Genomic DNA, 25,696 nt, shown 5'->3' with positions numbered 1-25,696 from the left:
CTCCCATTCCTTAGGTCACTCCATTAAGTGTGTACTCTGATGCACTAAAGTTTTCAAGTTTAATATAGTCCCATATGTCTATTTTTGCTTTTGTGGCTTTTGTTTCAGGTGCCATATCTAGGAAATCATTGCCATGCCCCATATTTTTCCCTGTTTCCTTGGAGCTTTATATAGTTTGGGTCTTACACTTCGATTTTTAATCCATTTTGAGTTAATTTTTATATATGGTAGAAGAATCCAGGTTCTTTGTTTTGTATGTGGATATGCAGTTTTCCCATCACCATTTGTTAAATAAACTGTCCTTTCCTCATTAAATGGTGTTGGCACCTTGTCAAAAATCATTTGCCTAAACATGGAAGTTTATTTCTGGGCTCTCTATTCTTTTCTGATAGTGTATTTGTCTGTTGTTATGCCAGTAAACAGGTTTTGGTTATTGTTGCTTTGTAATATGTTTTGAAATCAGGAAGTTTGAGTCTTCCAGTTTTGTTCTTTTCAAAATTGTTTTACCTCTTTGAGATCCCTTGAGATGCTGTAGGAATTTTAGAATGAATTTTTCTATTTCTGTAAAGAAAAACACTATAGACATTTTGATAGGGATTGCAGTGAACCCTCAAGTCTCAACTTCTTAACAATATTAAATCTTCTAATCTATGAACATAGGATGCTTTTCATTTATTTGTGTCTTTTTAAATTTCTTTTAGCAATATTTTGTAGTTTTCAGTATACAAATATTCTACTTTTTAGGTTAAATTTATTCCTTAGTATTTTATTCTTTTTGATGCTACTTTAAATGGAATTGTTTTCTTAATTTCTCTTTTAGATTGTTCATGTTAATGTATAGAGAGCAACTGATTTTTCTGTGTTCATTTCCTATCACACACTTTTACTGAATTTACTAGTTCTGACAGCTTTTTAATGGACTCTTTAGGGGTTTTTTTTTACATATGAGGTTATGTTATGTGTGAATAGAGATAGTTTTACTACTTCCTTTCCAATTCATATGCCTTTTATTTGTTTTTCAGGCCTAATAGCCCTGGCTAGGATTTTCAATACTACGTCCAATACTATGAATGGATTTGGTTAGAGTCGGCATCTTTTCTTTGTTCCGAGTCTTAGAGGAAAAGCTGTTAGTCTTTAACTACTGCACATGATGTTAGCTGTGGGCTTTTCATCTGTGGCCTTTATTATGTTGAGGTAGTTTCCTCCTATTCCTAGATTGTTGAGTGTTTTTATCATCAAAGGATGGTGTCTCTTCTCAGATGCTTTTTCTGTATCAATTGAGATGACCATGTGGTCGTTTTAACTTTTAAAAAGAATTTTCTTGAAGTAAATACAGAGAAGTACATACATATCAGTATACAGCTCAGTTCATAATGCGGTGGTAATTATCACATAACAGCCTCCCAAGTTAAAACATAGGACTATACCAGCACTTCATGCCCCTCCCAAGTTCCCATCCTTCCTCTCCAAAGATAGTCACCTATCCTGACTTTAAATACCATAGATTGGTTCTTATTCTGTTTTGAACTTTTTATAAAGTTGTGCTGTATGTATTTTGTGTCTATTTTCATTCACATCGTATTTGTGAAATTTATGTGTTGTTTCCTGTTCACTAGTTCATGTAATTTTCATTGCTGTATAGTAGTCCATTGGATGAATTAGATACAATTTACCATCTACTGTGCAGGGACATTTAAGTCGCTTACAGTCTAGGCCTAGTAAAGAATAGTGCTGCTTTATACACCTTCATGTACTTTTTTTGGTGCACATGTGCATGCATTTCTTTTTGATAGACTAGGAGTCTAATAACTGGATCATAACTGGGTTGTAGAACATATGTTCAATTTTGGTAAATAATATCAAAGTAGTTTCTAAAGTGAGTTTATGAATTTCCCTTCCATTCCACATGAATGTGCCAGTTGCTCCATAGCCTCCTTGATACTTAATATCGTCAGTCTTTCTCATTTTTATAATCCTTGTGAGTATATGAAGGCATTTCATTATGATTTTTAATTAGCTTTTTTCTAATAGTTAATGAGTTTGAGAATCTTCTCATATGTTTATTGTGAATTTCCACTTTTATGAAGAGCATGTTCAAGTCTCTTGGGATTTTTCTGTTCTTTTTTTAAATCAATTTAGCAGAGGCCTGTCTAAATGCAAATGCATCACATCACTCCTCTTTTTTGCATATGTATCAAATATTACATTTTTTAAAAAGATGCATAACCTAAAGCAAGTAAATGTTTGTAGTCATAAGATGAAAATGTAGGAAGTAGGAGTAACAGAAATAGAAGAAATTAATGGGAAAAAAATCTGTCAGTGTTCTCTGCACAGGAGTAAAGAAATTTTTAGGTTTCTAAATGCATCGTTTTGGTTGCATGGCTGTAGTTTCTAATTTGCAAGCTTAAATAAAACTTTTGCATATAGTGTGATGGATATAGCCATGCAAGAAAGCAGTTCATAAATGAAACTTCTGATGATTTAGAGCTTTAAAGAGAATAAAAATAGAGATAACACCTTAAGTGAAATGATGTTAAAACATAGCATGTGGCTTCAGACCCCAATCTATAATGGTACTTTGAATTAACTAGAGGTTCAGAAGAAATTTGTGTTGGTATTTGTAAAACTTCCAGTTCACCTCTTGAAACCAAATTAGGGTTATTATCTTCAACATTACTTTCTAAAATTCAAGTAATAATGGTGGTTTGCAGTTTTAGCTAAAGACATTACATAAAATTACAAACAATGTAATGACAAAATGAAAAGTGTTCAGTGGTTGTTACTTTTTTTTAGTTTACTAATTTTTCAAAATGAATTATCTGTAAACTTTCTCTGGTTAATTCTGTTAGCTTCCCTGAATGTTTCTTTGACATACAAGAGGGAAAATAATACATTGACTCTTCCTGTGTTATAACTTTTTACATATTCACAGAGTGAGGTTTTTTTTTTTATACAATTTACTCACTGATTTTCTCACTTTAAGCATACAGCAATACAGATTAAGCCAGAAGTTAGATTTGCATTTTTATGTATGTTATACTGTGTGTATGTACATATGTATATGTTTACTTGTATATTATATGTACATATTAAAACAATGTAAGCATGTATATTCGATATGTACATAATTATAACATTATCGTGTATTTAATGACATGCATTGTTATGCAATAGTTAAATATAAAATAATGCATGCTGTAGTCTTCAATATAAAATCTTGAGGTAGATAATTGTACTGAATTTTTTTTTAAATCTTATAGCAATTTTTATTTATCTAAATACGTTTGTTTTTAGGTTAAATCAGCCTGTATGAGAGTTTCTGCAAAGATTCAAGATTCTAAATTAAATAACATGAATTTAATATCTTAAAAAAGTTAAACATCTTGATACTACTGAATTTTAGAATCCTGCCACCATCCAAAAATGTTTGTAATTTTGTTCTTGAGTACAAATTTGGTAAAATTTATGATTGAGCTCAGTTATGTTCAGCTTGACTTGTAATTAGCTGGCATTTTATTGGCCGATGTTGTATATGGTAGATATACCATAATTTGCTTATATCAGGTCTTTTACTTTTTATCTAAGTGACACTGTGTCTGTTGTTAAAGACTTCTAAATGTATGTGCTTTTGCTGAAATGATATGGTTTATTTTAAAGTAGGTGTCACTAAGAATAGTAAAACTAGAATGACAGAAGACCAGTGTCGGAGCTTAAAACTTGAAACTTGAAGGGTTTTTTCCTAGTCCTGAGCAAAGTTTTCTACTGTTTTGCTCTGCCTGAGGAATCAGTAACAAATCACAATTCTTGTGTAGTTTGATAAAGGTGATAAAGGTGATGAGGAGGGGATTGTGTCTTCATAATCACCTTCTCAGCTCATAGAAAAAATAGTAATAGAATTGTTACTGAACTGATAAAGGTGATGAGGAGGGGATTGTGTCTTCATTGTTACTGAACTGATAAAGGTGATGAGGGGATTGTGTCTTCATAATCACCTTCTCAACTCATAGAAAAAATAGTAATAGAATTGTTCACTCAGTCATTGCATTTTACAGTCTATCCTATACTAAATATTATCTAGTATTTAGCTAGAGTAGTGGTGATTAAATAAATACTGCATAGAGATGGGAGGAATAAAGACAGACATGGAATTTAAATAGAAGCTGCTCGTATATTGGTTTTATTTATTACTTTTTTAAAGATTTTATTTATTTATTTATTTATTTATTTATTTATTTATTTATTTATTTATTTATTTTAGAGAACGTATGAGCAAGGGAGAGGTACACAATTGGAGAGAAAGGGAAGGGGAAAGAATCTCAAGCAGACTCCTTGCTGAGCGCAGAGCTCAACACAAGGCTGGATCGCACAGCCCTGAGATCGTGACCTGAGCTGAAACCAAGGGCCGGACCCTTAACTGACTGAGCTACCTAGGGCCCCATATATTGACCTTAATATATCTTAGTTTCCTACCTACACTGACTTGCAGTTGGTTAAGTTGTAAGAAATGTATTTTCTTTGACAGCAATATCTGTTTAGGTTAGAGAATGAGACAGATCTTGAATGTATTATATTTTAATGTATTTTTAAGGATGTACACAGAGATGGCTATATATTTTTGTTTTTCAGAATTGGAAGGCTATCCAGTATATTAATGTCTTATTGATAATGGCAGAACATCCACCACTACTGGATACAGCTCAGATTTTAAGTAGTGATATTTCTCTTCTGTCTGCCCCTATTGTAAGTGCAGATGGGACACAACAGGTAAGGAAACTGAAATTTTTATTTCCTTATGTCTTACATTACATGTGTATTTCTTTCAGAAGAATATTTAAAAATTTAAAAGCAATGAAACTTCACAATAGTGGATAGATAGAAATAGAAATAAAAGCAAATAGAAATAAAAGCAAAATTTAAAGCAGTGAAACTTCACAATAGTGGATTCCTGTTAATTCATCTTTTAAACTCCAGTTCAAAATGTTGTTTTGGCTTCATAAAACAATGAAATAATGAGACTGTTTTGAAGTTGCTTCTAAAATGTCTCACTAATTAATGTTTAAATTTCTTGTGTGTATCTTTAGTTGCCATTAAAGCTGTTTTTGTTTTGCTTTAGGCAGTGTATTAGTCCCTGGTTGGTTTTTAACTAAGTTTAACCTTTCATTTTAATGATTATTATAAATCATTATTTCAAATCATTATATAATCATGACTTAATTATGTGATTAAATGACTCTGTGTACATTATACAATAATAAAATTGTGTCAGACTCCCCCTCCCAAAAGCAAATACATAATTCCTGAGAGCTGATATATTTTTTCTCCAACCCATGGCTTTATAAATGTAGCTTTGTACTTATTTGATTCCTGATTCCCCCAGTAATGCTGATGGGATGGGAATGATGGGCTTTCATAAATACTTATGATGTATCAAGTACTATGTTTAATTCTCACAGCTGCCTTACATGGTGGAGATTTTAATATTATAAGTGAGGAAACATCAAGACTAAGGACATAATGAATAATAACGAGAAGATGGAACATTTTGAGTGCTCACTGTATAGAAAACATTGTGCTAGGAACTTCATGATCTTATTCTTTGAACAATCCTCTGAGGCATATACCTGTCCCTATTTTGCAGATGAAACAAAATGAGGTTTAGATAATCTCAAGATTACACAGGGCTTTCCTAACCATTACTCCTTCTACCTCCTTGGGAAATTAAAAAAAAAATTTATTAATTTACAAACTTAGTATCTGTCTGTAGTGGGCAATTATGGTTTGCTTACAAGATTAATAGGTTACTTTGTTAACTTTGCTGTTGAAAAATCAAGAACAGTTGGCTTTGGTTCTGAACTTTGCTGGTTTGTATAAAAGTGGCATGAAAAATGTATCTTGGTTTCAGTTTTCACATGTGCTTGGATAACTTTTAGCAGCAAGTTCATTTCACTAAACTTGCTTTTTATGGTCAAAGTTAAGTCTGTTAAGATTTTTTTTTTCTGCAAAAATAATGAATGTGGCAGGTATCTATTTACTTTGAGCCTCTGAGAGTGTCTTGAGTTATCAAGCCGATCACTGGTTTCAAGTTTTTTATAACTTAACACATAAAAGAATCTATTGAGCAGTTAATTACAGTTCATTGATCTAGTTGCTATAGCTTATGGTCTATAAGAGGGAAGACAACAGACTGACATAAGACCATGATGCTCCTGACTTATTTCTCTCCTTTCCCCCAAAAGAAGATTCTATTGGTAGAATTTTTCTTGAAATCTTGAGGGCACCAGAGCGCTACTGTGTTACAGTAGTGGTATAGATGGATTTAGAGAAACGAGTTGGGAATAGAAGAATCTACCAGAGCAGGATTTGAAGGGGTGGGGGTGGGGCTGCTCAGTGGATCTAGGGGATCTGTTTTTAGTTACTATTTGAAAAACAGGTCAGAAGGTGAAGTGAAGCCTTAGATTCTAACTAGCACAGTGTGCTAGTAATGTCAAATTGTGTTACAGTTTGACGGGGAGAGAGGTAAAGATGATAGAAGGAGCACTAACTAGACTTGACTGGTAGATTTAGATTTGACTTGGGTGACCTAAGACAAGTTGTTTAACTTCTCTGAGTATCTTTCTCTATAAAATGGAGGTAGTAATGGCTTCTCAGAGTGGCTGTGGCTATGAAGGTGAAATGAACTTGAAGGAGCTCAGTAAATGTTTGCTGAGTCTGAACTGAAGCATTCAGTAAGTGTTTTTAAAAAGACTGAGGAAATTCTATAGATATGCCAGTCAGGAGTCAGGTCTTAAATCAGTAGAGACAGTTAATAGTGACCAAAAACTAAGAGATCAAAAAACTAAGAGATAGTTATGAAGGATACATCCTAAGGACAATGGACTAAAAGCTATGATTGAATGTGAGAAACTGAACAAAAAATAGATAACAGAGGTGAAAGGTTAATAAACTTGATAACAGGCAGATTTCCTTGTCTTAATTCAGGAACTTAACTGGTGTGCCAAGCATGACAAGTTAGATCTTGCCTGTGGATATATGATACCACCTGGTTGGTGCCTGCTAAAAGACAGTTCTTGACAGAGGGCTAAATCATCTATGTGCATGATCTAAAAATCAGGATAATGGAGTGTTCTATGTCTTGACTTTTTTTGGGAATATTATGCTATTTCTTGGGAATATATTATGGGATGATTTCTGTTTCATTTCTTGAGATCAAATTAATTTTCTTACAGTTGGCCCTTTAGATGATCACTTTGTCAATATTTTCTGGTTCTGTATTTGGTAGTATGTCATATTATACACAGTGGGTCTTTTGGCTCATGAGCTATATAAGAATCCCACCTGACATCACTGCTACTGATACAGCTTTTAGGGAAGTTGTAATAGACATTTATCATTCTTTTTGAGTGGCAGCATCTGAACCGTGTTTTGTGCTTGTAGAATTGTCATTCCTCCTCCCATTTTCATTAACAATTTATTTTTGTAGCAGTTTTAGGTTTAGAGAAAAATTGAGCAGAGAATTTCTTTCATACCACCTATACCACACAGTTTTCCCTATTAACATTTTATATTGGTGTGGTACTTTTATTACAGTTAACAAACCAATATTCATTAAGTTCCACAGTTTACATTAAGGTTCACTCTTGGTATTATACAGTTCTACGGGTTTGCAAATGTATAATGTCATATATCATCATTACATTATCATAATGAATAACTTCACTGCCCTAAAAATCTCCCTGTGTATTCATTCCTTTCTCCATCCCCCTTTTCCCAACTCCCCTAACCTTGGCAACCACTAATTTATTTATTGTTCCTATATGTTTATCTTTTCCAGAATGTCATTTAATTGGATTCATACAGGATGTAGCCTTTTCAACCAGCTTCTCTTCATTTAGCAATATGGTCTAGACAGTTTCTTTTTGTGATTTAATACTTCACTGATGAATGTACCAGTTTGTCAATCAGTTCAGCTATTGAAGGACAGCTTGATTCTTTCCAGTTTTTAGCGATTATAAATAAAGCCGTTTTAAACATTCATATGTAGGGTTTGGGATGGACATAAGTTTTTAACTTAATTAGGTAAATACCTAAGAATATGATTTCTGGATTGTATGGTAAGGCTGTGTTTAGCTTTATTAGAAATTGCCAGCTTTTTTTCCAAAATGTGGGTGTACCATTTTGCATTCTCAAGCATGTGCTTGATTTGAGATTTTGTCCTCTACTGATAGAGAAGATAAAGCATGTGTGAGTGCTTTAGCTGCCCTGTTATAACTTCCACGTCTGTGTTAAAGAATTTGAGCTTTAAGCACCATTGAATGTCCCCAGCTCTATTCACTGTTGTTACCATCCAAAGAAAAGTTCAGGTATTTTGGTTTCTTACGTGTTTCAGCAGTTTCCTAATTTAAGTTTACCTTCTGTAATTTCTATTTATTTATCATCCAAAAGGATTGAATGCATTTAAACTTTGGGTTAAGATCTGTCAAAACTCAGGCTGTCTGGGGTTTTCTTTCCCCCAGAATCTTTTCCATTTCATTAATCTTTTTGTTACTGCTATTTTGTAATTGTCTCACTTGTACCTGCAGGCTTTTAATTTACGGAGATGACTGGGTAATAACATGGGGAGGCTACTGCCATTGAAAGAATTTTTGTACTTATGTTGCCTAAAAGAATGGGGGCACAAAATACTACACTAGACCACAGGGAAAGCTTCAGGTTTTCATTTGGAGGCAGAGCAAGAGAAAAGCCTAGCCCAAAAGCCATCATTGGTGTTCCTGCAGGAAAGACAAAGCAGGGTAGAGTAACAGCTTAGGATTGGCTAGTTTTAATAACTATTGCAGACAAGAAATAATAAGTGTTGGTGAGGATGCAGAGAAAAGGGAACCTCTTGTGCACTGTTGGTAGAACTGTAAATTGGTCCAGCCACTATGGAAAATAGTCTGGAGATTCCTTAAAAAATTAAAAATAAAGCTACCATATGATCAGCAGTTCTACTTCTAAATATTCATCTGAAGGAAATGAAATCAGTAACTTAAAAAGTTATCTGCACCCTCATGTTCATTGCAGCATTATTTACAGCATTTATTTACAGTAGCCAAGACATGGAAACAATCTTTGAAGTGTCCTTCAATCTATGAATGGGTAAAGAAGCTGTGGTGTGGGTAGACACATATATACATACAGTAGAATATTACTCTGTCATAAAAAAGAAGGAAATCCTGCCATTTGCCCCAATATGGATAGACCTTGACAGCATTATATTAAGTAAGTCAAACAGAAAAGACAAATACTGTATCATCTCACTTAAATGTGGAATCTTAAAAAAATACAACTCAGATACCTTCTTTGAATATATGGTAGAACTTAATCAGTGAAGCCCTTTGGGGCCTAGAGTTTTCTCTGACTTAAGTGTAGAAATGGTGAAGTAAATCAAACTGATGCTATTAATATTTGGAAATGAGTGTTGCTATTACTGAGATAGTCTGTATATATTTATTATTTAGCCAGTAGTAAGGTGTTTAAGAAAATTTGAGTTTTATTACATTTATAAGTTTAATAAGAACTGTTTAAGCACTTAAAATTATGATAGGCATTTGAAGTATTTAAAAGAAAATATAGGGATCCCTGGGTGGCGCAGTGGTTTAGCGCCTGCCTTTGGCCCAGGGTGTGATCCTGGAGACCCAGGATCGAGTCCCACGTCGGGCTCTCAGTGCATGAAGCCTGCTTCTCCCTCTGCCTGTGTTTCTGCCTCTCTCTCTCTCTGTGTGACTATCATAAATAAATAAAAATTTAAAAAATATATATTAATCTTACTAATGCAGACTAAAATGTTCAAGGGGAACAGACCTGGAGAAAGAAAATATTGTAGCAATAGATAAAATAGAAAACTTGGATTAAGGTCTTATTACTAATGCATAATTTGAGACATATTAGGGAGGTAGAATTGATCAGAATTGATGAAACTGGCCATAGAACAAAACCAAAAGAGGATAAGAATTTTACCAGACTCCCTTTGAATATTTAGGTGGATGAAAAGGCCATGTTCACTAAGATAAATCTTATCAGTCAGGATAGGCAGTTACTTCGTGGTTAAAAATAGCCTGTAAATCTCAATAATTTACCAAAAGGCTATTGCTCATATTAACTGTTGTTAACAGGTTATCTGTCGCTGTACTCCACATAATTTTCACTTGAGACCCAACCTCTACGTAGAATGTTGCTGGTATCATGGCAGAGATAATGGTGAACTACATGTTGACCTCCATCCATGTTTTATTATTCTGTGCAAGTCACATGGTCAACCATGCCATCCCTAGGGAGAAGCTGCAAATGTTTGGAAAAATAATAAAATCTTCTAGAATAAGGAAAACAGAAGTAGCAGGTTTGGTGTTTGAGAGAATGTGAAAGATCTTCAGTTGAAGTGTTTGGGGGATATGTAAGTAAAAAATAATAAAAATAATAGCTACCATTTGAGCCCTTGCATTGTTTCAGATACAGAGCCAAGTCCTTTTCTGACCAAACTATAAACATTTAGTATACCTTAGGGGTGAGATTACTGAGATTCTAAAATAATAGCTCACACCTTTGTGACAAAAATTTGGGGCCTCAGAATTCTAATCCAGACCTTTAATCCTAAAAATTTCATGGCCCAAATTAGTTTTTTAATTGCTCTGTAGCTTTGCCTGGCAAACAAAATGTTTGCTAAATCCTCATTCTTAAAGGTTTTTAGAAAGGTCAGGATTTAAATATTAAACCAATCTCTTCTTTCCCATTGGAGTTTGTTTCTCCTGAATGTCTGTACCATGCCACTTTTTATGATGTTACATGAGAAAGTCAAATAGTTTAAAAATTTCAGTATTAATTAATAACTTTTCCCTAGAGATACAAAAAGCCATACACACTAGTTACAGATCTGAAATTTGACTATATTAATGTATTTTTTATAAGCACATATTTTTAAAAACTGATAGTAAGCTATGCCGCACTTACAAAATCAACTCACTCCGATAGTTATCTATGTGCATAATATTATTGTGCTTGGTTCTTGTTGTAAGACATAAGATCGGATTTATAAATTGGATGTAAATTTTCAGGTAGTCCATTTAAAGAATAAAAAGCTTCCTAAAATATCAATAAGAAAAGTTCAGAATATGTAAATGAACTGGAATTTATATTTGGTGTAAAACAATAAAATCGTATTCTTACTGACTAGTACCAATATTTCATTTGTTCATTTTTAAAGTATATATCTCTTCCTATTTTCAAGAAAATAAAAATTGGTGGGGCACCTAGGTGATTCAGTCAGTTAAGCATCTGCCTTCGGCTCAGGTCATGATCTCAGGGTCCTGGGATCAAGGCCTGCATCAGGCTCCCTGCTCAGGGAACCTGCCTCTCCCTCTACCCCCCTCGCCCGCTCTCCCTCCTTGTGCTTTCTCTCTCTCTCTCTCTCTCTCTCTCTCTCTCAAATAAATATAAAATCCTAAAAAGAAAAGAATTTAATGTTAATTACAAAGTTGGCCACATACTACCTATATACAAAGTACCTTATCTTCTTGGGGGTAATTCATGGGACTAATGAAAAGTTTTAGGGAAGAAAGGAGGTTGGAGCTATGTTTTGAAGGAGGGAATGCAAATTAAAACCTCAGTGAAGATGTAAAATATTAAGAAATCTGACCGACAATATAGAAAGGCCGTAATCAGTATAATCTCTTATACACTACTGGCACAACTTTTTTGGAGGAATGATCTGTCAGTATTTAATAAAGCTGAAAAAGTGCATATCTAAAATCTAACTATAGACTTTTAGATATTTAACCTACAGAAAATCTTATACATGTATATAAGGGCACATGTACAATACAGTTCATTGTATTTTGTAATGAAAGATCTGGACATAATATGTACATCCATTAGTAGAGAAATGAAAGAATTTGGAGGGTTCATACAATGGGATACTAGAATAGTATATACCAGTATTCCTTTGCATGAATTTATACTGTGGATAAATCTCAAAAGTAAAATATTGGGAAAAATAACACATTAGAAAGGGATATGTAAAACATGCCACCAATATAAACTAAAAAAAAAACAAACTCACAAAATAATGCTATATACTGGTAGTGGATTCAGCATATATATTAAGAATATTAAGGATAAGAAAGATATATCTCAAGTTCAGTGGAAAAAAAAGATCTGTAAACTTGTATGTCTCTTTCCGAAGAGCATTTGAAGCACATTTGGCAACATGGTAAATCTGATTGACTCCATGAAATTGATAGATAATAATACTCTCTTCTTCTCTTTGTGTTGAAATGAAAGACACAAGCTTAGACATTACAGATAGGATAGTTGATAGTTTTATTTTTTTTAAGGTTTTATGTATTTATTCATGAGAGACACAGAGAGAGAGGCAGACACAGGCAGAGGGAGAAGCAAGCTTCCTGTAAGGGATCATGCCCTGAGCCGAAGGCCGGTGCTTAACCGCTGAGCCACCCAAGCATCCCCCAATAAAGAGTTTTACATGATCTAATTTGGGATTTGAGATAATAAGCAATAGGTAGTCCATAAAGTTTACAAAGTAGATCAATGGAATGATTTTCCTTGGGAAATATTATTCTATTTAACTACACAGTTAAGTAGAATGGAGTGGGGGAATACTAGAAAAAGCATTGATGGGGATCCCTGGGTGGCTCAGCAGTTTAGCACCTGCCTTTGGCCCAGGGTGTGATCCTGGAGTCCCGGGATCGAGTCCCACATCAGGCTTCCTGCACGGAGCCTGCTTCTCCCTCTGCCTGTGTCTCAGCCTCTGTCTCTCTGTCTCTCGTGAATAAATAAATAAAATCTTAAAAAAAAAAACAAGGAAAAAGCATTGACTTCTCTCTCCACTCCCATCAGGCATTAAAGTAATGAGGTTTTAGAGAATACCACCTGGAAGTAATGGGGAAAACGTCTTTTTTTTTTTTTATAGAAAAAAATTCCAGTTCACCTTTTTTACACATGAAAAAACTAAAAGCTCACCATTAACCTAGGTTATCCAAGGTTACACATTTAGTGGCAGAGTTGACCCTAGAATCTGTCTTCTGATCCCTAGTCTAAGTCACTTTGGGTTAAGAAAGGAAGTTGAGTTTAAATTCAGAAATTGAAAACACTTAGTTCTAGGTATATGGTGATTCAGTTGATACTAATAAAGCAATTCAGAAATGGTTAGGAATGGCTTATAGGAATGTTTAGTGAATGCTTTTTCAACACTCCTTGCTTTCATTCAGTAAGACTATTCACAAGACAAAAGAATCCATATGAAGTAAAGAGCACCAGTAAAAGCAACTACAAAGGTCAACTCAAAACACAGTATAAATATATTTTATTTTTAATTCTTCTGTCTGGTTCAAAAATATGTACAATAAACAATAATTAATATACTATGTTGATTGGCTTATAATGTATAAGGATATAAATATAGCAGAAAGAAGACACAACTGTAGAGAAGCAAAGTTTTTATATACAATTGAAATTGGAATTAATTGGATTAGATTGTTATGAATTAAGTTTGTTGTAATCCCCAGGGCATTCACTAAGAAAATAAAGAAAAAAATGCAGTAAAAAGAAACAACTAAAATGGAGCACTAGAAATATTTAACACCAAAAATTAATTAATTAATAAAATAAAGGGCAGTAATGGAGGAATTGGGGAATAAAAAAGACATAATTGCGTAAAGAAGACAAAGAGCGAAATGTCAGATGTAAACTCTACCTTATCAGAAATTCCATTAAATGAACTAAACAGGACAGTGAAAAGACAGAGATTGACATAATGGATAAAAACGCATGATCTGTATGCTGGATGTACAGGGGACACTCTTTAAATCAAAGACACAGGGACGCCTGGTGGCTCAGCAGTTGGGCGCCTGCCTTCACCCCGGGTCGTGATCCTGGAGTCCCAGGATCGAGTCCCACATCAGGCTCCCTGCATGGAGCCTGCTTCTCCCTCTGCCTGTGTGTATGTCTGTCTGTCTCTCTCTCTCTCTGTGTCTCTCATGAACAAATAAATAAAATCTCTTAAAAAATCATAAATACACAAATAGGTTGAAATTTAAAAGATGGAAGAAGATATACAATATAAATGGTAGCAAGGTGAATGGTTGTACTTGTATCAGACAAATAGACTTTAAAACAAAAATGTTACTAGAGACAAGGACCTTTTATAATGATAAGAGTCACTCTCTACCTAACAACTGAGCCCTAAAATACCTGAATTAAAAATTGACAGAATTGAAGAGACAGAGAGACAATTGAACAATAGTAATTGGACACTTTAGACTTTCAATGATGAATAGAACAACTAAGCAGAAGATAAGTAAATAGGAGACTGGAACAACACTGTAAACATACCAGCTCTAACAGACATCTATAGAACATTCCACCCAATAGCAGAATCTACAGCTTTCTCTAGTGCACATGGATTGCTATTCATAATAGATTATATGCTAGGCCATAGAACAAAAATCAATAAATCTTAAGAGAGAAATAATATAAAGTATATTTTGTAACCAAAATAGAATAAAATTAGAAATCAATAACAGAATAGAATTGGGGAAATTAAGAAATACATGGAAATTAAGCGGTACATTCCTAAATAACCAATGGAAGAAATCAAAAGGAAAATTAGAAAATATTTTGGTATGAATGAAAACAAAAGAGCAGCCTACCAGAATTTATGGGATATAGCTAAGGCATAAGATGGAAATTTATAACTTTAAAAGCCTATGTTAACAAAAAGATTTCAAATCAATAACCCAACCTTAAGAAACTAGGGGGTAAAAAAGACAAACTCAAAACTTAATTCGTTGAGATCACAAAATTGCCAACCCTTTAGACCGACTGGAAAGAAGAACAGACTCACTTTACTAAAATCAAGAATGAAAGCAGAGACATTACTACAGATCTTATATATACACAAAGGATTATTAGAGAATACTGTGTACAATTATATGCAAATAGAACTAGGCAAATACCTAGAAAGATTCAACTACCAAGATTAACTTAAGAAAAAATACTAAAAATCTGAATAGAGCTATAGCAAGTAAAGAGATTGAATTCATAACCAAAAAAAATTCCACAAAGGAAATCCCAGACCCAGATGCCTCACTGATGAATACCACCGATTTTTTTAAAAGATTTATTTATTCATGAAACGAGAGAGAGAGAGAGAGGCAGAGGCAGAAGCAGGCTCCATGCAGAGAGCCTGATGTAGGACTCAATCCTGGACCCCGGGATCACACCCTGAGCCAAAGGCAGACGCTCAACCACTGAGCCACCCAGGCGTCCCCCGCTAAATGTTTAAGGAAGAATTAGCACCAAACCTAAACCAAAGACATAAGAAAACTACTAGATCAATATTCTTTATAAATATAGACACAGGATCTTCAAGATACTAGCAAGCCAGACCCAGCAGTGTAATGGAATGGATTATATACCACATCTAAGTAGTATTTAGTCTAGGAATGCAGAATGGGTTCAACATACATAAAGTAGTCAGTCTAATACATCTATAATAGAAAAGGGGCAAAAACAATGTAGTCATCTATTCAATAGACTCAGGAAAAAATTTGACAAAGTTCAACCCCCTTTATGATAAAAAAATACAAATAAACTAGATGGGGGAATTTCCTCAATCTCATAAAGGGCATCTATTAAAAAACAACAGCAGCAGCAGCAGCAGCTGACATATTTAATGGCGAAAGACTGAATGCTTTTTCCCAAAGATCAAGAATAGGACGTGAATGTCCTGCTCTTACTACTTTTAAACATTATGCTGGAAATTCCAGCTAAGGCAAATTAAGCAAGTAAAGGAATTAAAGGCACCCAGATTGGAAAAAGAATAAAACTTTCTTTATTCTGCAGTGACATGATCTTGTAAAAAGAAAATCCTAAAATCCGCTTAAAGACTAGTAGAATTAATGAGTTCAGCAAGGCTATAGGATACAAGTTCATTATAGAAGAATCAATTGTATTTCTAAACTAGCAATGAGAAATCTGAAAATGAAATTAAGAAGACCTTTCCATTTATAATAGTACAAAAAGAAAATACATCAAAGAAATTTAACAAAAGCTGTATAAAACTTGGACACTGAAAATTGCAAAGCACTGTTGAAAGGGGGACATAAATGGAAAGAAATATCATAATCATAGAATAATGTTAAGATTGTTATGATGGCAGCTAATAGTAAGATGGCAGCACTATCTAAATTGTTCAGATTCAAGCAAAATCTTGGCTGAATATTTGTAGAGATTGACAAGTACATCCTGAAATTCATATGGAAATACAAAGGACTCAAAATAGCCAAAACAGTCTTTAAAAAGAACAAAGTTGGAGGACTCAAAATTTTCTAATTTTAAAACTTGATATAATGCCACAGTAATCGAGACTGTGATAGTGGCATAACGATAGATCAGTGGAATAGAATTAAGAGTCCTGAAACAAACTCTTACATTTACAGTTAGTTGAATTTCACAAGGATGCCTGGATGATTCAGTGGGAAAAGAACAGACTTTTTAACAAACGGTGCTGAAACAACTGGATATCCACATGCAAAAGCATGAAGATGGACCTGTACTTCATACAGTATGCAAAAATTAAATCAAACATCTAAAATAAGCACTGAACTTTAAAACTTAAGAGTAAAATGTAGGGGCATGCCTTCATGATAGTGAATTATCATGAAGTTTCACAGGATACTAACAACACAAATAAAAGAAAAAGTGAAATATAGTGTACTTGCCAAAATTGAAAAATGTGGTATTTCAAGAGATACTGTCAAGAAACTGAAAAGATGACCCATAAATATTTGCAAATCCTATACCTATTTGAAAAGGAGGTCATATTGAGAATATACACAGAAGTCTTATAAGAAACCAATAAAATGACAACCCAATTTAAAAATGGGCAAAGGTTTAAAATAGTAATTTCTTCAAAAAAAATTATAGATGTGACCAATAAGCATATGAAGAGTTGTTCAACATCATTAATCATTAGAAAAACGCAAATCAAAACCGCAGTGAGATGCCACTTCAAATTCAGTAGAATGGCTAGAATCAAAAAGTTAGATAGTAACAAGTGTTGACAAGGATGTGGAAAAATTGGAATCCTCTTACACTGCTGGTGGGAATGTAAACTGAGACTCCACTTTGGAAAATAGTCTGGCAGTTATTCAATTAATCTTAGTTACTATATGACCTAGCAGTTCTATTCCTAGGTATATACTCAAGAGAAATAAAAACACATGTCCATCTAAAAACTTGTACACCATTATTCATTCATAATAGCCAAAAGGTGGAAACAATCCAAATGTCCATCAACAGACGAATGGATAAATAAAATGTGATACATTTATACAATGAAATGTTATTTGGCCCTAAACTGAAATGAAGTAATACTTCAGTACATGCAACTGTTTGGATGAACCTCAAAAGCTTTAGGCTAAGTAAAAGAAGCCTGTCACAAAAGTCAATAAAAATTTCTTCAAGATGATGAATAAGTTTTTAAATTTACTCTGGTGATGGTTATACAACTCTGTACTAGAAACCACTGAATTATGTCTGTCAAAGGGTAAATTTTATGGTATATAAGTTATCTCAAAAAATACTAAAGATATATTTAAACTCATCTTCATATTTTAGGTATGTGTATATGTAATATAAATATGATTGCTAGTAATCCAGAAGTAAATTACTATTTTTTGAAGTAAATTATTACTATAAGACTGTTAACAAATCTTTGATAAATCTCTTAAGTCTATTTAAGAATTAAAGCATTGATAGGTAAATAATTTCTAACTGTATATTAAATTATCTGCATAGTGACACTGTCTACTCCCTTAGAGATATGTATCTACATATAGTATTTATAAACTATAGATAGACTGATAGAGATCCAAGAGTAAAGATCCAAGAGTAAAACTAAATAACATAACCAAAACTATAGCTTTAAAATCAAATGTATTTGGAAATAGCATACTCTTAAATTCCAACTTTTCAACTAATTTTAGATGATCCAGAAGCAGATGCTACTGCAGCTCTTTGTTAATTTAGTTGCTGTGGTAACCTGATACATTCATGTACAACAGGAAGCTAATTGTACATTGCCAATTTGTTAGAAAGCAAGGTTTGAGGTGTAGGTATTGATGAGTATACAGATAATTGATTGTATCTTTAACATCCCACCTCTACACGTGTATTTTCACCACAAGCTATAAAATTCTCTAAAATGCTTCCTAGAATGGTGTTTGAAAAGGTTGATTTACTAGACTAAGGACAATCTGAGGTCCAACTTTGCAGACAAAGATTATGTTAATATTTAGTATTGGAACAAATTGGAACACCTAGAACAGAAACTGTTGACTCTTTAAGAGCAGCCTTTGGTAGTTATAATAGCAGCAGGTGAATGAGAAAATTAAAGAGAATGTAACAAGGCTAAAATCCTAAGGTTTTAAAAGTGGCTTTAGTGCTTATCTAGATGAGCATGTTTATGCTTTACCACTTCAATTAGATTTTATATTTTATACTTGAAACATATGTATTTATAGGTTAAGGCAGTAAAGTCATGATACTTTAAAAAAAATACAGATTCTGATATAGAATAAAAGCAACAAACTTGGGGTGCCTGCGTGGCTCAGTCAGAAGAACATATGAATCATGGTCTTGGGGTCATGAGTTCAAGCCTCACATTGGGTGTAGAGGTCACTAAAAAATAAACTTAGAAAACTAATAACTGTTTTTTAAAGAGCTACAAACTTTTGGTTTTGTGGTAAACTTAAAATTACTGACTGTGTTTGCCCTAAAATAATTTTATTAAATCTGTAGTTAACTGTATTTAAAAAAAAAAAAAACTCTGCTTTAAATGAAAAAAATCTTACAACTCTGTAGTTAAAACTATTAGGAGACTAATATTTTAAATACATAAATTATATATAAATGAAATTATTTTAGCCTATAGCTTCCTTTATTGTTATTTTAGTATTTACCATTAAATTAAAATTTATGGAGTCTTTGTGACTTCTGTGTATTACTAGTAAGTCTTTATAATTTGAATATAGAATTCCAGTTTATGACTCCATAGAATGAACAAAGTACACTCTTTGTGAAATTATAACTGGAAATTTTCAGAAGGTATATTAGGAAAAAGGAAAGCTATATAGACTATTGTAAGATACTTGAAAGAAACATAACTCTTTTGCAAGCACTATTAGCATTCATCTTTAAAGAGTATTCTCAGTAATAATAATTTGTTAATAATTTTGAAATGACTATATTTTATACATGTACACTTTTTATGTAATTTATTGTGTTTGTTATCCATATAACATTGTCATCATAAAACTTTTGAAATTTCAAATTACTTCAGCAACTTCTTTTGACTTGGTCCTGTTGTGTTGTAAGATCTTATGAGTTCAATACTTATTGTTTTAATTCTAAAACTCAGTATAAAAACTTGAGTGTTTGAGTTTTAATGGACATAATGAATTGATTTCAGTATATTGATGCAATTCATGTAAGAAAATGTGTTCTGTGAGGAGACTGTCAGCATTTAAGGTAAACTTTATAAACTTTATTTTGAAAAGTAGTTCCTTTTCAAATGTAGGCAGTTCATACTGGGAGTATTTATGTTGAAGGAATGTATGTTATTGTTCAGGTATAATCAGTATGAAGGATCTATGCATATTTTTAACTCAGTCCTAAAATGACTAAGTGATAAGCATGAAAATACTTTAACAAAGTACAACACACAATTTTAGCTAATGATGTTATATTTATCCCCTTGGGTAATCTTGATAGCTTGGGCTTACTTTGTATTTTCTTTAATAGCATAATTGACACACAGCGTTGCACTAGTTTCAGGTGTACAACACAGTGTGATTCAACAACTTTTATTTGTTATACTATCTCGGACTTAACTTTGAATGCCAGTTTTTTAAGAATAGTAGAAAGATTAAAAATATATGGACATGCAAACCCAAATAATGACATTTGGAAATTTGAATCAACAGTGATAGTCTATTTTAAGTTTGTATACTTTTTCTTTAGAATACTTTTATTTAATATGGAAAAATTTTAAATATGACCTTTTAATAGAACTGGCTTTAGAAACTCAAGTTTTAATTTTTGCCAGCCTTCACATATATGTTCAGTGGGATACATGGCGCGCTTGTGCACATATAATCCTTTATATTAGGCTCAATAAGAAAAGATATATCTCTTTACAAGCCATTCTGAAGTAGAGGGAGAGACCACTCATTAGCTGCATATGTAGATACAGAGATGTGTATATGTGTGTATGTACACACACCTGTATATATACATAATGTGCATTCATTGTCCATATATTTTTATGTATGAGACATTACCTCATGTTTTTAACCATTGCCAGGAAATGAAATATTCCACATAATCTAGATGATTAATTAGGATTCTCTTTGTGTACTGGAGTTAAAGGAAATACTTGTTATTTTTGAGGTTCTGCTGTATGTCAGGTACTAGAGTTTTACATAAAGTGTTTCTCTTAAAATTTTCTTTTTAAAGATTTTATTTATTCATGAGACAGAGAGAGAAGAAGAGACACAGGCAGAGGGAGAAGCAGGCTCCATGCAGGGAGCCCGACGTGGGACTCGATCCCGGGTCTCCAGGATCACACCCTAGGCTGAAGGCGGTGCTAAACCGCTGAGCCACCGGGCTGCCTAAAGTGTTTCTCTTAATCCTTCAAAAGCACTGCAATTTAGAAAAGAAGGCACTAAGGTTCACAGAGTTTAAATAATTTGCCTAAAAAACCACACATTTATTTAGTTATAAAGTAGAATTTGAATATAGAAGTGCCTGATTGTAAATCTCTCTTTGTTTTCTGTCACAGTACCTTTATTTCTAAAAAGCAGTTATGAAGACAAATGAGCCTAAACAGAAAAAAAATTACAAATATTTTCTAATTATCACATATATTATACCTTGTACTCTTCTTAGTATTATAATTGTACTGTCTCATAGATTCATCCTTGTACCCCGAACTCCACAAACTAACATATACTAGGTACTCATTAATTATTTACCAAATAAATGAATTAAGTGGGTAGATGGTTGACAGATCTCAGTTGTCTATATGGTAATGTCAGGCGTATATTCTTAATTAGGTTTGCAAGTTATTATCCTTCGTAAGACTAAAAACTAAACTCAATTCAGTAATTTGATAATTGTCCTTTTATTTCCAAACATCAGTCTTAGACTTTTGCTGAAATACGTTACATCAGCCAGTGTATCTACAGATTGACAGAATTTAGTGAAATGCAAATAAAGCTTGATTCAAAGGTCTTACAATCAAGTCAATTTAATGACACTTTGTAAGTAATTCAGACTTTTTTGTGAATTGATAGTATATTTAGCTGAAAAGTATTTCTCCACTTAATTTCTTGGGAAAGTCGGATAATTATTTCAAATTTAGACATAATAAGATTGAGGTACCTACAATTTATCAAGACAAATTCAGAAAGTAGTTTGAAAAGTAATTTTGGAACTTGGCAAAATCTAGCATGGTCCTTGCCTAATATGTTAGCCATTAACCACTAATTTAAATTAATTAAAAGTATTTAAGATTACAAATTCAGTATCATTTTCACTAGACACATTTTAAATGCTCAGTAGCAGTTGTGTACATGCAGAGGCCATATACGTAGCCACATGTAGCCAGGGGCTAGCATACCAGAGAGCACATAGGACATTTCCATCATTACAGAAAGTTTGTATCATCTAGCCCTGGTCTCAAAGCCAGAGGAAAAGATTAGGAGTTATTTAGAGATGGACAGAGCTGTTCATTCACCAAACATTTGTTCAACTTCTATGGCCTCTATAACTATAAAAATAAATAGATCAAAGTCTTAGGAAGGGCTCATGTAGTGGAGGTGACAGCACGTAAACGACGAATACGGTCATATGCTAAGTGTCATGCTGAGATGTGCAAAGTACCAGGGGCCTTATTACAGGAATAACTTAACTCTGCTTCTGGGCATCAGCATCCTGAAGGCATAGGTAGAGTTGCCTGAAGAAGCCATTTCTGTTTATAGACCTAAGTCCTCAAGCACAGAGTCATTCTAGGAAGACATTAGTCAGCAGAAACTTAGGTCTGAATCAGGTGTCCTGCTAGAGAGTAGTCAGTAAGTCACAGACCAGGAGATGAAAGAGAAGCCATTGACCATGGAACCCTGAGTTGAGAGTATAGCAGGTTGGTAACTGGAAAGCTGCAGGGTCTGTACAAGAGGAATGGAAAGAGGCAGGCAGTTGCCAGACTAGTTCAGGAGAAGTCTCTTAAACATTGTGTTGTGGGCATATTACGTGTCTTACGTGTAAATTGACCAAGTTCTTCTAGGCTGGGGGCAAGTCCTTAAAAGTGACAGTTGTACACTGTCAAAAATACTTGTAAGAACTACACCTTGGTGCTTACAATAACAATATTCAACATGTACAGATAGTGCTTATCGTATGTCATTTACTGTCTTAGGCACTTTGACATATATTACTTCACTTAGTCATCAAAACAACCCTGTGAGTATTGGGTTCATTTGGAAGCCTTCAGTCATGGATTGGGAAATTACATTGACTAAAGATATGTTAACTATTATTCAAAGGTACAAGGCCCAAAGGATTTTCCCTTTTATTATTACTCTCAACCTCATTAAGTTGGCACTGTTGAGCAAGCGTGAAGAAGCAGCTGAATTAAAAACAAACAAACAAAAAACCAGGAAAAGGATTAGGCATTATAGAGAATTTTTCTCCTGTACTTCCTATAATCCGGGGGTTGCTGTTTTGTGTTGAATTGTATGTTCCTTAGCCTTCCCCGAAAATCATATGTTCCAGTACTTCAGAATATGACTATATTTAGAGATAAGGTCTTTAAAGAGCTAGTTAAGGTAAAATGAGGTCATTAGAGCAGGCCTTCATCCAATAGAATTCTCCCTTTTACCAATGTCCTTCTAATAAGAGGATATAAGAACAAATATACCTAGAGGGAAGACTGTGAAAACACAGGAAGAATGTAGCCATCTGCAAGCCAAAGTGAGAGCCTTCAGAAGGCTGTTACACCTGATCTTGAACTTCTAGCCTCTAGAACTATGAGAGAACAAATTTCAGTTTAAACCCTGTTCCCTCCCAGTCTGTGGTACTTTGTTACTGCAGTTAAGCACACTAAGATGATCGCCAAGATAATACATTTGTAAATATTGGAAAGCATGAATATATGTTTGACTTTTGGGCTGATTTTTTTTCTCTGTCTACTAAATCCTCTACTGGATTTCAGAAATAGAATTGTGAAGTCCTTTGTTCTTCTCAGACCTGACAGTGTCAGTCTTAATCTACAATGAAGAATGCAATTGCGCGTCCTTTGGGGTAGAGAGTTGAAGATTAAATTATACATGCAAGATTGATTCCATCCATAAACATTCTTCTCTTTGTTTTTTTTAGTGATTATATTTGGTTTTATAGATCATTTTTTATGAAAATAGAGGTGAACATTTTTATAAATCACTACATCCTTAAACATTTTATATTAGGTGTATATTCTTCAAAATAAACAATTTATAAATTGTTGGAGTTTTAGAGAAACAAACTTAAAAAATACTCCTAAATTCAGAACGTTAAATGTGTGTTAACTACACAGAAGAAATCACTTATGACACCTTAGGAGTTTTTCTGTTTCTTCCTTTAGAGATTATAGAATATTAGTACCAAACTTATTATTTTTTATTTTTTTACGTAAGCTTTACACCTAACATGGGACTTGAATTTATGACCCCAAGATTAAGAATATCATGCTCTCCCATCAGAGCCAGCCAGGCACCCCACCAACCTTTATCTTTTACTGAATCCTTTAGGTTTTAAAGTAGTGATACTTTCTGGAGTAATAAATAATAGCATGGGTTTCCTGATGGCCATCTTAGCAATTTATGAGTAATTACATTAGAAAGACTGATTATTTCCCTGGGATTCAAGCTAAGGAGAAAATCCCAGACTCTTCATCCTCTGCAGACAGAATAAATATCTATACAGTATTTTGAAATGTTCCCAGGGTGGCTGTAAGTTGTCTTTCCTCTCATCTAGTGCACATCATTTCATCTAGTACACGTTTTTGGTGCTATGGAGCAGGTGTAAGATTGCTATTTTTCTTACTCTCATTTTACATATAAAGAACTTAGACTGACAGCAATTAGGTAAAATTAAAACAAACAGATGATGGAGTTATGTATTACCTTTGAAATGGGAAAGAATATTTTCAAAGTTGTATTTAACAATGAAATTATTAGTAACAGTTGAAATTTAAAATAGCAAGATATAATCTATACCTAGGTTTTTCTGTTTTTAAAATATTACTAACTAAGGGCGCCTGGGTGGCTCAGTTGGTTAAGCAACTGACTTTTGATTTTGGCCTAGGTCATGATCTCCGAGTGGTGAGATCGAACCTCTGCATCAGGCTCCAGGCTCAGTGGAGAGTTTGCTTGAGATTATCTCCCTTTTCCCTTGCCCCTCCCTCTGTGCTCACTTGCGTCTCTCTCTCTCTTTCTCTTTCTTTCAAAAAAGAAAAATCTTTAAAAATAAATAAATAAATAAAAATATCACTCACCTATTATTGTGTTTCCTTTAGGATATATGCAGATGTTATTAATAAGTGTTTATTTCTGACATTTAAATAAAATTTATTTGTATAGACAAAGCATCAATAAATAAATTTTGGCACTTTAATTCATTAGTTCAGATTCCAAGATGGTACCTAAGTGCTATATTTTTATTATAAATGCTCATTTGAATTTGCCTTGCTCTAAGTGGTTAATTGATGTAAATTGAGTAAATACACTAGCAGTTTACTGTATAATAGAACAGTTGATTGATTGGCTTTGTAAAATGCAGTAGCTTTTTCAATAATATTAATCATCATCTCTTAGTTTAATTTTTAAAAATAAATCGGGATGGACTAAATAATATCTCAGGTCTCCTTTAGCTCCAACTTTCCTGAACTGTGTGCTCTATTTTTTTTTAAGTGTTCATGTCAGACTTGCCATTGTCTAGTGTCTGTGCCCCTTTGTCCTTCACTTTCCTTCTTCACTCAAGAGACGTCTTTCCTGCTATTCTGCTTTTTTTGAAACTTATTTCCTTCCCTAAGCAAATAATTTTATGTTGAGTCCTTTATAATTTTATTGGTCTTCCATAACTTCTTCTCCAAGCCATTCTATCTTTATTATTATCAAGGAATTTAAGGAAATGTTCTTATAGATTTTTGTGGTCTTCATTAATGAGTGTACGAGGCATATTTAGACCTTTATTCAGTAACATTCTCATTATACCTTTTTATATTATGTTTTAATATAACACTTTTGTAGAAATATTTGCATGAATCACCATAGCCTATTTGTAAGAATAATTTAAAAATCTATATGGTATAGCATTATCTACAAACATTGTCAGTGCTATAATCTGCCCTTTCAGTTAGGGATCTCAGCCAAAACATATTTCAAGCATGTTTATTATTTAAGAAATAGTGTAAATATTAGTAGAACTGAATATTTAAGTTCAGAATACACTTAACATGTTCACTAGCTCCATATGTCTTTGTTCAGAATACTGGAAATTGACCTCTTGGTGAATATTCAGATAATTGCTTTTTTCAACTGTCTATTCA

The 25,696-nt window shown here is 33.3% G+C and overlaps 1 protein-coding gene across 2 annotated transcripts in view; it reads left to right on the top strand.

Moving 5' to 3' along the window:
* The window catches only part of FNDC3A (fibronectin type III domain containing 3A), a 171,255-nt gene that overhangs the window by 25,803 nt on the left and 119,756 nt on the right, over positions 1-25,696 (top strand). For both annotated transcript variants that reach the window (XM_072760551.1, XM_072760552.1), the window contains exon 2: positions 4,627-4,764. In XM_072760551.1, the coding sequence (XP_072616652.1) occupies positions 4,666-4,764 (99 nt within the window). In that variant the 5' untranslated portion in view covers positions 4,627-4,665. The remainder of the gene's footprint in view (positions 1-4,626; positions 4,765-25,696) is intronic.

Source organism: Vulpes vulpes, chromosome 6, assembly GCF_048418805.1.
Source record: "Vulpes vulpes isolate BD-2025 chromosome 6, VulVul3, whole genome shotgun sequence".
In the NCBI taxonomy this organism is placed as follows: Eukaryota; Metazoa; Chordata; class Mammalia; order Carnivora; family Canidae; genus Vulpes; species Vulpes vulpes.
Note: the sequence above shows the minus strand (reverse complement) of the source record. Positions and strands in the feature narration are given on the sequence as shown.